This window comes from Antedon bifida, chromosome 9 (genome assembly GCF_963402885.1).
Source record: "Antedon bifida chromosome 9, ecAntBifi1.1, whole genome shotgun sequence".
Taxonomy (NCBI): domain Eukaryota; kingdom Metazoa; phylum Echinodermata; class Crinoidea; order Comatulida; family Antedonidae; genus Antedon; species Antedon bifida.
Window position 1 is genome coordinate 10,071,713 of NC_136234.1, and position 14,905 is coordinate 10,086,617.

The 14,905-nt window shown below is 30.0% G+C and overlaps 1 protein-coding gene across 1 annotated transcript; it reads left to right on the forward strand.

Moving 5' to 3' along the window:
* The first annotated feature begins 1,058 nt into the window (after nucleotides 1-1,058).
* LOC144851781 (cyclic nucleotide-gated channel rod photoreceptor subunit alpha-like) lies at nucleotides 1,059-12,128 on the forward strand. The gene is made up of 21 exons (XM_078709388.1): nucleotides 1,059-1,175; nucleotides 1,646-1,690; nucleotides 1,775-1,837; nucleotides 2,043-2,120; nucleotides 2,840-2,947; nucleotides 3,600-3,705; nucleotides 4,624-4,665; nucleotides 4,751-4,832; nucleotides 5,383-5,482; nucleotides 5,889-5,959; nucleotides 6,760-6,838; nucleotides 7,248-7,366; nucleotides 7,775-7,867; nucleotides 8,026-8,122; nucleotides 8,522-8,668; nucleotides 9,052-9,231; nucleotides 9,886-9,965; nucleotides 10,423-10,550; nucleotides 10,696-10,754; nucleotides 11,253-11,288; nucleotides 11,460-12,128. The coding sequence occupies exons 1-21, from the start codon at nucleotides 1,074-1,076 to the stop codon at nucleotides 11,991-11,993; spliced, it is 2,349 nt and encodes a 782-aa protein (XP_078565514.1). The 5' UTR covers nucleotides 1,059-1,073; the 3' UTR covers nucleotides 11,994-12,128.
* Nucleotides 12,129-14,905: the final 2,777 nt, after the last annotated feature.

The following is a 14,905-nucleotide window of genomic DNA, read 5'->3' on the forward strand; positions in this document are numbered from 1 at the left end:
ATTTACATTTAGAGACATTACGCAGAAATACAGAATTCCCCGTGATAATTATATTGAAAAAAACAGCAACCATGCATCATGTACCTAAGAAAAATTAGATAATAGAGAATCAATACTTATTGACCGAACAAATTAATCAGTTTATGAAAAGCAACGCCATTCAGACAATAGTGACACAGGTTCAAGCTCAATATTATATAATTACCTGTTGCTTTGCCTTTACATTGTTTGTTGCTAAGATACACTGTTTTTTTGTTCTTGTATAGTAGTGTAACTGCTTGTGTGTCAATTTCTTTAATCTAATATTTAGAAGAAGTGAGCAATGTATTCAATGACAACGTAAATGAAAAATGATTGTTAGGTAGCAAACAAGATGATATCCTTGTCGACTAATTATAATATGGTGTGCGTGGCGTTTATTGAGTTGTTGTCAATTCTTAAGCGAACATCACACTACATTTATAACAAACGTTATCACTGCTTCACTAAACATGTATGTAGAGCAGACAGGAGAATGACGCTGCGCAATTACCGACTGTATATCCAACTAGGATAGGGCAACCTGAGTTTTCTTGATGATATCACTTTAATAAAAAGGTACGTGGTTTTAAAATTCAATTTTTCCAAATTATTAAAAACGTGGAAAATTGTAGGGCTAATTATATATAATTTTTTCTAGGTGGTCATTTGGAGAACACTATATTGTGCATTATTCATTAAAAGTGTTGTAATTAAAGGACAAATGAAACATTTGAAATGTATTCTTACGTTATATCAAAATACATTATTACTATTCAAATTATGATTTGATAAAAAGCGTTCGCTTCTCGTTCTCTCAGTAAACAATAATGCGATCAACATGTCATTTGCAGAACATTGCGTGAAGGAGTGTCAGTGGATGTACTTGGTAGATTCTTAAATAGAGATCTTTTTATGGAACAATTTCAAAAAGTGTAAGTAATTTAAATATAAACGTAATAGTAAGTTTTATTTTATTTATATTCATTATTTTAATACAGAATCTCTTTTTTAGAGTTTGATTTAAAAATCAGTTGTATTATTTTAAAACGAAAATGTCTGCTGAAAAAGAAAAAACAGTTACTTTCAAAGAAAATACTAAAGCTGCTAAACCAGAAGAGAAACAAGAAGAGAAACAACAACATAATAAAGACAAGGTGAAAATGCATAATGAGTATACATCTGAGCATCAGAACATTTATTACATGTTATCATTAGCAGTAATTAGCAAGTAAAAGACGACAAAGATATCTTTTATCTAGTTACCATAAATCCAATTATCTAGCTATCTATCAAGGAGAGAACGTGGGAAATAATTCGCCTATGAATATTATTGTATATTATTAGTTACCCTTCGGCGTAAAAATCAGCCTTTATCTAATTACTGAAAACACAAAAAAAACATCAACTTTTCAAATCATTAGCTCAGTAACTCTTCTTGATTATTAATATTTAAAAGCTATTGTCCACTTATTATTTGGATATAATATTAACATAAAACATATGGGTTCATAGTTCAAAATGTATTTACATTGCAAACATAATTTATGATAATTATGACAATTTAGATATTTAATTATAAATTAACGAACTGTAATAAAGTACTAATGTCATTTTACTACTACAGAAAGATGGACAGAACGTTGTCACCAGGTTCAAAGTATACATCAATGTAAGTATTAATAAAGTCATCCATCATTTGTAAACAAATAAAGTGAAATGTAGTCACCTAATTAACATTGCTCTTTATTTAAAGGCAAAGATTGAAAACCAAGAGTTTTATGTCAATCCTGAAGGTGACGTCATCTTTTTGTGGATGGTAAGATTGATAACAATGTTAAACACACATGTAATTAGTTGACAGCACCTAATGTGTTAGTGTTGCAAGTTAATTAATATCTTATCTTTAAGATATTGCGACATTGGAAAATTAACCATAGGGTTGCAGAATTTGCTGCCACTTCAAATCTAGTTTGAATAATTTGTATTTTAATAACCTAACATTGCTGTGGTCTTTCTCAAAGCGACTGGTAACCGTTGCAGTGGTATATAATTTTTGGATGATCATTTTACGAATCGCATTTAAAGAAATGCGTGAAGAGGTTTGTACATTAATTATACATTTCGTTAATATAATTATATTATTTAATTCCATTAGAGTTAATTCTAAAGAGTATTTGCTTATATCAAAAAAGTTATTAATATTTGGAATGAGTTGATTATTGATATAATTTAGCCCTAATTATTTACAGGCCTACTTACTAAATGTTTAAATTTTATATGCATCTAACAGAAAAAAAAAATCGCCAATTACAGGATGAAAATGTAATTCCTCATTCCTATTCACTTCAGTATAAATATAAGATGTAATATTTCATAACATGACTGAATATACTGTAAATCAAAGAATGCGTTGCAACAAATAGGTTTTTGTAACCTAATCTAATAATCGATTTATGTTTAATAATCACGCACAATTTGTTATTAAATGAGTTTGTCTATTATTACTGTTTTTGTAATAAACTGAAATTATTGACTATAATATGCTGCAATTTACAATTTCAACAACACTGCTTTCCTAATAGGTTACACATGCATTTTTAGAGTGAATTTACCACTGTCTATACATTCTATAATTATAAACATTTGACGATTTTACTTTTGTGAATGAATTTGCGTATAACATTATATTGTACTATAGTACAGGAGCTTACAAATTACACAATTCCGCAAAAATGGTCAATGAAACATTATTAAAAAAATATGTAAATCGTCCTTACTACATTATTATTTTAGTAATCATTTTGTATGTCTTTTTAAGGCTTTCTTTCGACGAATATTCGGAAGTGTAGACATATTCTGTGATGCTGTCTGTATTTTTGATATTTTGTTTAGTAATCGAGTTGCCTACCTTGAAGAGGGATTAATTGTAAGTATTCTCTTTGAATGAATGTATATTGTATTATCAGGAATAGGCTTTTGCCTTGAGATGAAAGCAAGATTAATTAATTTCTGACGTAAGTTTGAGAATTATGTAAAGGATGCTGGAGCAACAACAATGCTTCTGTTGGATTGAAGAATGTTTAAGATTTGTCGGTAGGATCACATATTTGACGGAAATTGGAAATTTGAGAATTGTGTCGAGAAATTTCTGAGCTACAAGTTGACTGTCTGCAAGTTTCAGGTTTATCTGAAACAAGTTCGAGTGTTTTTTGTTGAAGTTTGAGTATTAAAGTTGGGGTATTTTCTGCAAGTTTTAGAGTTTTCTTGGTATGCTTGAGGATTGTCTGTTGAAGTTTGAATGTTGTCTGTGTAAGTTTAAGTCTTGTCTGTTCAAGCTTGAGTGTGTGTATCTTTTAGTCTGAGTTTGAATCAAATCTTTAGTATGAAGCGAATACTAAAATACCCTGAACCTTTCTAAAATTGTCTAAATAAATATTTATCAATTAATGTTTGTATGGTTTTTTGAAGGAGAATCTTTACACGTTATCTTCTCTTCTGGTATCTCCACTGATAACACATCGATACACACTGAATTGTACTGAATTTATTTAAAATTCTTCTCAATACTTGATTTATAGGTTAAGGATCCTAGAAAGCTTTCTGCAAATTATCGTAAAAAGCTAAGCTTCAAATTGGATATTTTGGCAGTTATACCACTTGGAACTATAGCGTTATTCATTGGAGGTAATTCATAAATTATTTACTGCAGTGTTGTTACATAACATATTGGTTTATCCTCGTTTTTATCCCAAGGTTCAACACAATAGATAAGCAAATCGGCTGATAAATGTTGTTCTACAATCTATAGGGCATATTTAACTTTTTTGCCAATGGCAAATTTGTTCTAATTTCAGATATCAAAATAACAATATTCACATTGTAGGCCTAATTAAATTAGTTTCTTGCACCAGAATCAATTCATTGATATGCAGTGTTTATAGTAATTATTATTTGTACTACTCCATATTTGATAGTCGAAAATATATTTTTCATAGCACACAAACTAATATTCATTTTGAGCATTTCAGTGGCTAATTAGTGCTTTAGATCCCATTAACGTTACCAAGACAATATATTATTTTTCTAAACATTCACGTTATTTGCATGGCTTTCAAGAATCGATATTATTATGTCTTTACATAAAATGAAAGTTATGACAAAAAAACCTGTGGTACTACAATTTGTATCTAAATTACTTCATTAGTTTGTAGTTTAGACAGCAACAATTATCTAGAATATTCAAAGAAATTTGAGTGAATAATTATAAAAACTAGCCTCTATGCAATACAATAATTCATTCCGACTCGTTGCTTGACTTTATTAACTTTGGGCTTCTGGAACATAGATTTTGATACAATTTGTACTGAAATTAAGCACTATCGTCACACAAATGAATTAATGTCATATAAAGAAAATATATATCTTAAATTATATAAGCATGATAAACATATGTGGATGACTTATTAATAGTTTTGTGTCCTGTCATTAAATGACTGAATTTTAAAATATTTCTATAATAATGTATGTATATATTTTTTTTCAATTTTTTTTTATAAATATATTTGTAATAATAAAGAAATAAATCATCGTGTTTCATTTTAGGAGCATCTGATATAGTACATATCCATTTTGACTTAGATAATGGTAAGTAAAACAAACAATTTTGTGGGTTGGTAAAAATCGATCTTAAAAGTGAATAGGCATAAATTACTATGTAATTTTATTACAGATCACATAATAATTCCGTTGCTGCGTTTACCTCGTTTACTCAAACTACATTCAATGATATACTTCTTTGACGTCTGTGACAGGTTAGTGTTTATATTATTGAAATCACATTGGGTAAATATAATTTAAAGTATATTATATAAATGGACAGCTGAAGAAAGTGATATTCCTCTTTAACTGCGTTCGAATCACATACATTTCGATTGTCACTTTTTTTCATCTATCAATTTTCACTTCAATGTATAAAATAAGCAAAATTAATTAGTTTTTTGGTCAGATGTTGACAATTCTCAATAACTTAACATTTTAAAGCTTTGAATAGCAAAGAAATTGCTCAAATATATTCTGTTTTTCTATATAAGTAAACTTTAATTTAAGTTATTTAATGAAATACTTTCTACTAAAATATGTTGATCAATCCAGACCTGTCCAACGCCCAGTGAGAATAATGTATCTTTAACATGTCTTACCAGTGCTCACCTCTACAGCATAATTCGAACACCGTAAAAGAGTAAACTGTACACACATTCCCAGCAAATTATGATTACATAAAAACCCCAAATGCATTTAGAAAAATAGTAGTGAAATAAATAAATGGTTAGAAATCTAAAACTATATTTTTTAAATTCATAGTCGAACCAGTAATCCGAATCGTCTACGAGCGTTCAAGCTAATTATGTACCTAGGAATTGTAATTCACTGGATTGGATGTGTATACTACATGATATCAGACGTAGGTGTAAATATTTATGCTAGGATTAGATTTTTTCAACATGTGATATATGATGTATAGATAGAGAGAAAACGTACCGGTATGTTCGAAACGTTCATTTATGAATAATCTCATCAATGGTATTAACAATATAAAAAATGTGCTCTGTTCAAATAGGCAGCAGAAAGAAAAGAAGAAAAAATTTTCCTCTGTAAATCACTAAATTCAACTTTTTGATATACCTCAATATACAAGCTTCTACAAATTAAAATTGGTTTACCATTTCTCGATACAAACACATACTGTATAGTGATCTCATATCCTTCATGATAGTATAGGAGAAAATGTTAAAAAACATTTTATTATAATTGTATCTTCATTCTGCAAATGAAAAAAAACCCGATATCATTGTCTGATTTCATTTCAGTATGAAGGATTTGGCACGAATAGCTGGGTATATCCTTTGCACGAAGACTGGCATAATACAAACTTTTTAAGGTAGGATCAAGTAAAATGTATATTCTTTTGTGAAGTGAAATGTGTAACTAACTAACTATACGTTATTTCTAAAGAATGAATACTTTGAAAGAAATTTTACATTAAATCGCACACATTATTGACACTTACCATACTATACTATCAATATATCTGTGATCTATTATTAGTTTTGACTAAAAGAAATGGTTTATGTTTTTAATTAATTCATAAAGTCAAGGCGGTTATGGTAAGGGTAAATATAATGGCACACTGTATTTTTTTTATGATACTGAACAACAGATAATATTTTCCTAGATAACCATAAATTAAACAATACGATTCAAATAATTAACACCGTTAAAAAGGCCTAGGTCATTTTCGGTTTATCATTATGAGGCTATTGTCTGGGGTGTATCTGCGCATGTTTCTACTGCATCCCCTGATTACCATGTTCCGTATCATCTAGGTTGATTATTAATATTAGTTTTAACTATTACTATGATTTGTTTGTGGTCTTATTCTCTTCTATTCTTATAATGTAATGACAACCTTAAATACAAGCTACTTCGTGTATCAACACAATGTTAAAAATCAGTTGTAATACACTTATGATATGATATCAGTAAAAACATTACATAGACATTATGAAAATCTTAAACACCACAATTCTATTTTTCAGAAAGTATATCACCTGTGTATACTGGTCAATAATGACCGTCACAACAATAGGAGAAACAGAGTGTCCAGATACTGACATTGTAAGTTGATACACTACCAACAACTTGGTACCCTTTCATTTTGTTATTTTTGTATCTCTACAGCAAGTATATTCGATCGATGTTTTGGTCAATTGTTACTCTGACTACTATTGGTGGCACAAATTCTCCGATAACAAAACTTGTGAGTAATAGTATGGTATATCGCGGGACGCATACTTTATATTTTGGAGAACAAAAAATATTATTGTATCGGATTGAGTTTGTAACCAAGGGATAAAGTAACCTTAAACACAAGCTCCCATCAAATTATGTTTTTTTAAAAAATTTTCATTGATTAGGCGCGCCTATATTAATAACATATTAATAGGAATGATTATTCATCATTATGGATTAATAGAGTAATCAAATAAACGATATAATATGAATAAAATAAGTTAATAATACAGTTGTATACATTAATAGCGAATTTTGGTAGTGTATCTTTTTGATATTTGAATTATATTATATTATTACTGGGTCTTTTTAGGAATTATATCATCCGTGACAATGCAATTTAATTCTGATATTTAAAATCATGTGTAATTTTATAGGAATATGTGTTTACTGGTGGAACTTACTTGATTGGTGTGTTCCTCTTTGCTGCTGTTGTTGGAAACGTCGGAGATGTAATCAGCAACATGAATGCAGCCAGACAAGAATTTGTAACCAAGTTAGTATAATAACATTGTAGACCCATTTTCATATTGTTGTCGATTCCATACCACGATCCCATATCATGGTGTCATATACATTTTAGTAATAATTTATCGACGAACGTTTGTAGTCAAGCTTCTTCCAACCATAATTTAAATAAGGTGTTTCGTAAACTCACTCATTTCTGTTGTGTTCTGTTTTATAATTTAAAAAAAGAGATGGACATTTTTTCTTGTTTTACAATGTTGTGATGGCAAAACACACCTACACAGCCTATCGAAATTTAAGTTAAGAACAGCGGTGTTTTGTTTTGCCGACAGATATATCGTAAATTACTGCCTTACTTTAGTTAGATTTTTGTGTCATTGTCTAATTATTCTGATGAATAACCATCGGGTGTGAATAAATAGAACATTGTTTTCAGGATGGATTCGCTAAAATTTTACATGAATCATCGAAAGGTTCCCGAGGATCTACAAAGTCGAGTAAAGAAATGGTCTGAATACGCCTGGACAAGGTAGGCATAGAATGAGTTCTCATGTTCCAATATACATGTAGGCCCTAGTTTGTTATTATCTTTACCAAGAAGGTTCTAAAATCACATCGGTTCATGTGTGCACGGAACGTTAGTACACAGTGCAGTGAGTGTAATCTGCAATATGTTTTCTTATTTAGAACTCAGGCCCTGGATGACCAATGCTTCTTAGATATTCTGCCTCCTAGGCTGCGCTCCGAAATAGCTAAACATGTTCATCTTGAAACATTGAAGAAGGTAATGTTTTCCCACATAATTTCCAACCAAACATAAAAGAAACGAATGTGTCCACTTGTAGTATAAAATGTAGAACAAGAATATTTTAGTCAGGCTTACAATACTTTGATTCCCACTAGGACACAAGCACTACGCAAACGAGTTGATTATTGGCAAGCGAAAGATTCCAATAATGTATTGATTGTGATCAGACAAATGGCTTGTGTTGCGCATGCGTTGATTCCTAAGCCTAGTGGGAACCAAGCATTACTGATTGCAAATTGCATGTTTGTCTAATATTTGGAAGACACGCCCTTTGGCGATAGTTTTAAGTAACAGCTCTTGCTCTTGTTTCATTGAAAAGAAAAATAGTTAATGCAGTACCTATGATTTACTTTATCCCCAATGTTATTATTAAAGGTAAAAATATTTGAAGATTGTGAGCAGGGTCTACTTTGTGAGCTCGTACTCAAGCTACGCTCTCAAATATACCCACCTAGCGACTACATCTGTAGGAAGGGAGAAATTGGCCGTGAAATGTACATTATTAATCATGGGCGTGTTTCAGTAAGTTTTCTTTAGAGCAGCCGACATTATTATTAGAAATTATTTCAGATGAAAACAAAATAGTAACTCACATACTTTACAGATGTATAGTACAAGTTTGATAAAGTAGTTGCCTAAATATTACTCAATAATATCCTGAATCTTTAAGTGCCTAATGCTGTGAAACCTCTAAACGCTGTACATTATTATTACCCTGGTCATTTTTGGATTAAACATACTCCTATAATACAGATATTAATCAGCGCAAAGTTCCCATTTGTACATTTGTTGCGACTAACGTTGGATTCGAACCCATGAGCCAACAAACTGCGCCACACGCCCTTAACATTCCTATACGAGTGCCCCTAATGTATCGCCAGTACTTTTAAAAACTAACCATGTAGGTCATGATCCAAGATAAAGACACTGGTCAGAATGTAGTGGTAGCAACATTGCGAGAAGGTAACTACTTTGGAGAAATTAGTCTGCTGAAATTAGACGAAGGACAGAACAGGCGAACGGCAGATGTGGTCTCAGTCGGTTACTCAGAGCTTTTGTGTTTGTCTAAGAAAGATCTAATGATGGTAAAGTGTACAGTAATTGTAGTTTAAAGTCTTGTTTAACAGATAATACACATATTACGATTATAGGATAGACATAATGTAACATTTAAAAAATCCATAATTCATTCCTTGAACCTTTTCGGTTGTAACATTACATAAAACGTATCCTTATATCGTGTCATGTATTATTTTTTACCATCTATTGAAGCTATTACTATACGTTCAGCCCGTTGTAAACATTTTTGTTCGACTGGTCTATAATGGTTATATAATCGAACATCTAGTGTGTGACGGTCTAATAGGCCTAAGGGCTTTACTCCGAGACTAAATCCGGAGCACCCTTTTTTGTCTTTTGTGATGTACCACTACTTTTATTCATTCATCGTTTGATTGTTCATACATAATAATAATACTCCCAACATTTGTTATTTGATTCAAGATATAAGTGGCGGAATAGTTAAAATACAATTTTATAACTTTAGAACACGCTTCATGTTTTTCAAATCAAAAATGTTCTATACAAATACAAAACATTCAGTATTTATTGAAAAAAGGCCTAATACATTTTCAAAATTTTAATTTTTAAAAAGGACATGTAATATAGCATTATGTATAAATTTATAAGATAATGTATACATATATAAATTCATTGCAATTTTTATTTTCTCCTGTTAGGCTCTGGTCGAATACCCGGATGCAAAAAAAGTGTTGGAAAAGCATGGCAGAGATAGGATGGAAAAGAACAAAGAAGCCACGTAATAGCATTATTACTATTATCAACACTATTATTTCAATTTACATATTTTTATGATAATTATAAAATTTTAATTTTTCAAATCAAATACGAAATATAGGTATGTAACTCTCGACTATGTAAGTATACGGGATTAACCAAACTACAATTGTTATTTAGGTCTTAATCACATCTTAATCTGTATACAGTATAGGCACAATATATGGTACTTCTTTAGAAAAGAAGATGACCAACTAACCTACTATGAAATATCAAGGCCTGAACCTAATTTTAATAATAATTAAAATGATACAAAGATGAAATCCTGTATCACAGAATACGATACTGTAAAACTTAAAAAGATGAATTACAGAAATTCGAGATGGTATTTCAATGATGTTTTAATGCAAACGATCTATTTGAATATGCCTACAGTTACAAATTATTATTATTATGATGTCTTATTTGCCATTATAAAGATTGCAAAGAAGAAAATCAGACGCAAATTTAGTTGTTCAAGAAAATGCAGACGATCGATCAAAAGATCCAAGAGCACTGGTTGCCAAACAGCAGACAACTGCAGAAATATTGAGATCAGCAATACAAGGTGATTAGCAATTAACAACAAGCTGCTTTTCAGCTTTAGAAATGTGTCATTATTAGAAATATTGTATTAATTTATTAATATCATTTGTTTTAATGTCAGTGAGTTTGTAAATTTAAAAAAAATACCAACATTTTGTTTTACTTAGGAAAAGAAATGACAGAACTTCGACACATTATCCACGAATTAAGGTCATTTGACAGCATGGTAATTGAATTAAATTTTCTTATGAGTAAATCGAAATGTTCTTATGCTTTAAATTATACTGTAGGGTTTTAGAAGCATTGGTTATCTAAAATATATAAAGATAAACAAGATTGAACCAAACGTGTTTTTATGGTAAACGATCCTGGCAGAGTAATAGTCCGATTTAGTGGAGTTGTGGCTTGGTGGTTATGATGCTTGGCTACCACTCCAAGGGTCCTGGGTTCAAGTCCCGTCACATGTCAGGATTTTTTCTAAGGACCAAATTACTCCACTCCCAAAGACTTGTAATAATTTGTTTATGTAGAGCATCTTGTGTATATGTTTGTCTTGTGAACCTCTGAGGGTCCCTAATGATCAGCAATAGCTGGATGGATCACCCTCATTAAATATGGTTAAAAAAAAAATTGAATAAAATGGGAATTAATATTAGAGACATAAGACATGCAGTAAACACAATTGAATTGTAATCAAGAAAAATAAAAGTTTTACTTTTTTTAGAGTACAAAAGAGAAAATTGATCAGCTATCTCTCAAGGTAAATGTTATGACTTATTTAAGCTAAGCACAAGCATTTGTTATGATAATAATATTCAAATTATGTAGGTGACCTATGTTGTTTTTTGGCACTTATTTTATACACACATACATATTATTAATTTTGTATCGATGTGATTTGAATTTATTTGACTTATTTTGCTTTTCTAAGTGTGATCAGTTAAAAACAAGACTGACAAAGCGTAACACAGATCTACGACGGGCGTTGATGAGAGTATCGGAACTTGAGAATAAAGTTAACAGCAAATTTAGTAGTTCTCGACAAAGATCATCGCAGAGATTTCAAGAACTTCAACAATATCGTTATTTTAATAACAGAAAAAGGAAGTCTAGCAGTGGAGAGGAATCTTTTAAATACGAAGAAAGTAATAATATCCCATCGAACAAATCGCAAATAAGAAGAAAGTCAAAACGACATACCGGTATAAAAGTTCAAAGTAAGCAACAAAAACTCAAAAGTAGAAATGTTATTATACCGGGTATCTCTATCAACGGAGAACTACAAGAAGAACACAGAGAGTTTGTTTTAGAAGTGGAAGCTGATGAACTGGAAATGTCAGATACATCCGAGGAGCTTAATGGAATCCCTCTATCTGGTGCTTTGCTCTCGGTTAGTAACTTAGAATTAGAAGCCAAAGGGGCAGAATCTGACATGTGCTTTAGTGACAGTTGGGAAAGTGACTGATATTGTTTTTTGTTTATCAAATTTAGCGATCAGCGTTTTAGATTGAGGGTGTTAACTCGTTTTTCCTATGAAAAGCAGAAGCGAGCTCCGTGGTAAAATTATTCGTTGTGATTCCGGTACTATTGCATTAAAAATATTATTATTTTTTTCTTTTTTTCTTTTGTGAGGTTCACTCACCTTTATTTCATTTCAAAACATAATCATTTTGATAAATAAACAATTTTTTTTTATGTTTGCGTATTATCTTTTTAAATATATAAATATTTTCATTTATAAATATAAAGTTTCCCCTTACATCTTTAAAAATAAAAGAAGTCTGTAAGCAATCATTTATACATTTACATTACATATAAACAGAAACAATATCAATACATATATAGAATCAAAAGCAACTAGTTTCTTGTATAGTATAGCATTTTCCGTGCTTCTTGTTTACTCTCCTTTTTAGTGTTTTTCCTTTTTTTTTCTCTTTCTGTTTTATTTATACTATTTACATTTTTGTACAAATTACTTAATTTACAGTAACCTTCAAAATAAAAAAAAAAAAAAAAAAAAAATTAATAAAATACATTCATGGAATGCTCTTGTGTAAGTATATTTTTAAACATAATCCATGAGTTTTTACAGATTGACCTATTTAATTCTGACAATATTTTTATTTTATATATAGAATATAGAGCAATTGAGTATAACTTATTCTTTATGTTGCATTCAGATCCAAAAACTAGTTCTTCAAAAGAACAGTTACTATTATCTAATTTTTTAAATATTTCATTGATTTTTTTCCATAATAAGACATTGCTTTTACATTTGAAAAACATGTGGTTTTCATCCTCAGTTACATCACATAACTCACATTTTTTTGTGTTTTTAATTTTCCATTTATATAATTGTAAATTTGTTGGTAAAATTCTAAGAAGCAATTTGTAATTAAGTTGTGCATATTTTTTGTTTTTCTCATTTTTTACTTTTCTTGACCAAATATCGAACCAGTTTGTAATTTCAATACCAATTTCTTTGTCCCATTTGGGAATGGTAATAGGAGCAACAAACATACCTTCTATAAAACTTGAATATATCTGTTTTGTTTTCATCTGAAATATCTTATTTATGTTATAATCATCTGAATTTAATTTAAATTTATTTCCATTATAATTTTTTATTAAATCCAGCCAACATTTAGGAATAGCTTGCATAAGTGTAGCGTATTCACTAAGCCAATTTCTTTTGACATTTAATTTTATTAAAATTTCATGTGGGTTCATTAGTCTATTGATTTTTACTAAATCATTGATCTGATTGAAACCTACATTACTCCACGTTTTATAAAACAAGGTAGTGTTTTTACAAACAATTTCCTTATTACCCCAAAGGTTTTCTTGTATAACATCATTATAAGATTTTACCTTATTGTTTATATTTGTATTAAATTCTGCACAACTTTTTATTACAGTTGAATAAAATAAAGGCATCTTAGCAAACAAAAAACTGCCCTTTCTTATATTCAAGTTTGACATATTCAAAACCATATATTCACCTCCAATCTTGTTTATGTAATACAGTGGAAGTACTTTCCATTTTACATGTTTTCTACAAAGAAGTCTCTTTACCCATGTGATTTTAAGTGTTTTAACTTGAGTAGCAAAATCTGGCATATTAATGCCACCCTCAACTACTTTACCAATTAATGTTTTTCTTTTTATTTTTTCAGTTTTTCCATTCCAAAGAAATTCATAAGACAATTGTGTTATCCTTTTGATAACACTTTCAGGCACATCAATTATGGATGCATTGTATATTAATGAGGCTAACGCTAAACTTTTTAAAACTGTGACTTTTCCAAAAATTGTAAGATTTCTTGATTTCCAAGAGTTTAATACTTTTTCAAGGTTTGTTAATTTTTTAGCCCAGTTTAATTCTTTACATGCTTCAGTATCATAACCTAAGTATATTCCTAAGATTTTTATAGGATCAGTGACCCAATTTAAATTAAATGGTTTATCTTTTTTAAATCTATTTTTACCAATCCACATGGCACTAGTTTTGTTCTTGTTTAAGCTTAAACCAGATACTTCACAGAAATTGTTAACAATGAAAAGACCTCTTTTTATACTTTTTTCACTTCCTGCAAACAATACTGTATCATCTGCAAGTTGTGCTATACGCACTTCCTCTTTTATAGGACCAGGTAGCAAAATTCCTTTATAGTGTTGATCATTTCTTAGATTACTTGCCATTGTTTCTACAACCAACAGAAATAGTAATGCTGACAAGGGACATCCTTGTCGTATACCACATTTCATTTCAAAATTTTCAGATACCCATCCATTGTTAATAATGACACATTCTGTGTTGTTATAAATTGTTTTTACCCATTTACAAAAGGACTGTCCAAAATTAAATTTTTCCAACACCTTAAACATGAACTCTCTACTCACAGAGTCAAATGCTTTTCTAAAATCAAGTGACAAAAAAGCACCTTCAACATCTTCTTCAACAGTATAGTATAGGAGATCATCAATGAGCCTGATGTTTTCTCCAGCAAAACGACCTTTGATATAACCTTTCTGGTCACTATTTACAACTGATTTAATTACCTTATGTAACCTATTACTAAGGATGTGTGTTAATATTTTATAATCTGTAGTTAGCAGAGTAATAGGACGCCAATTTTCTAGTAGATTTTTATCCCCTTTCTTGTATAACAGATTAATAACACCACGTCTTTGCGTATTGCTCATTTCGCTATTTAAATAGCATTCATTAAAAACATCACATATTAAATACTTGAGCTCTTCCCAAAAATATTTGTAAAACTCAACAGTTAAACCATCATACCCTGGGGCTTTATTCAATTTCATAAGTTTTAATGCTTCACTGCATTCTTGTACTGTGATTAAACCTTCACAACT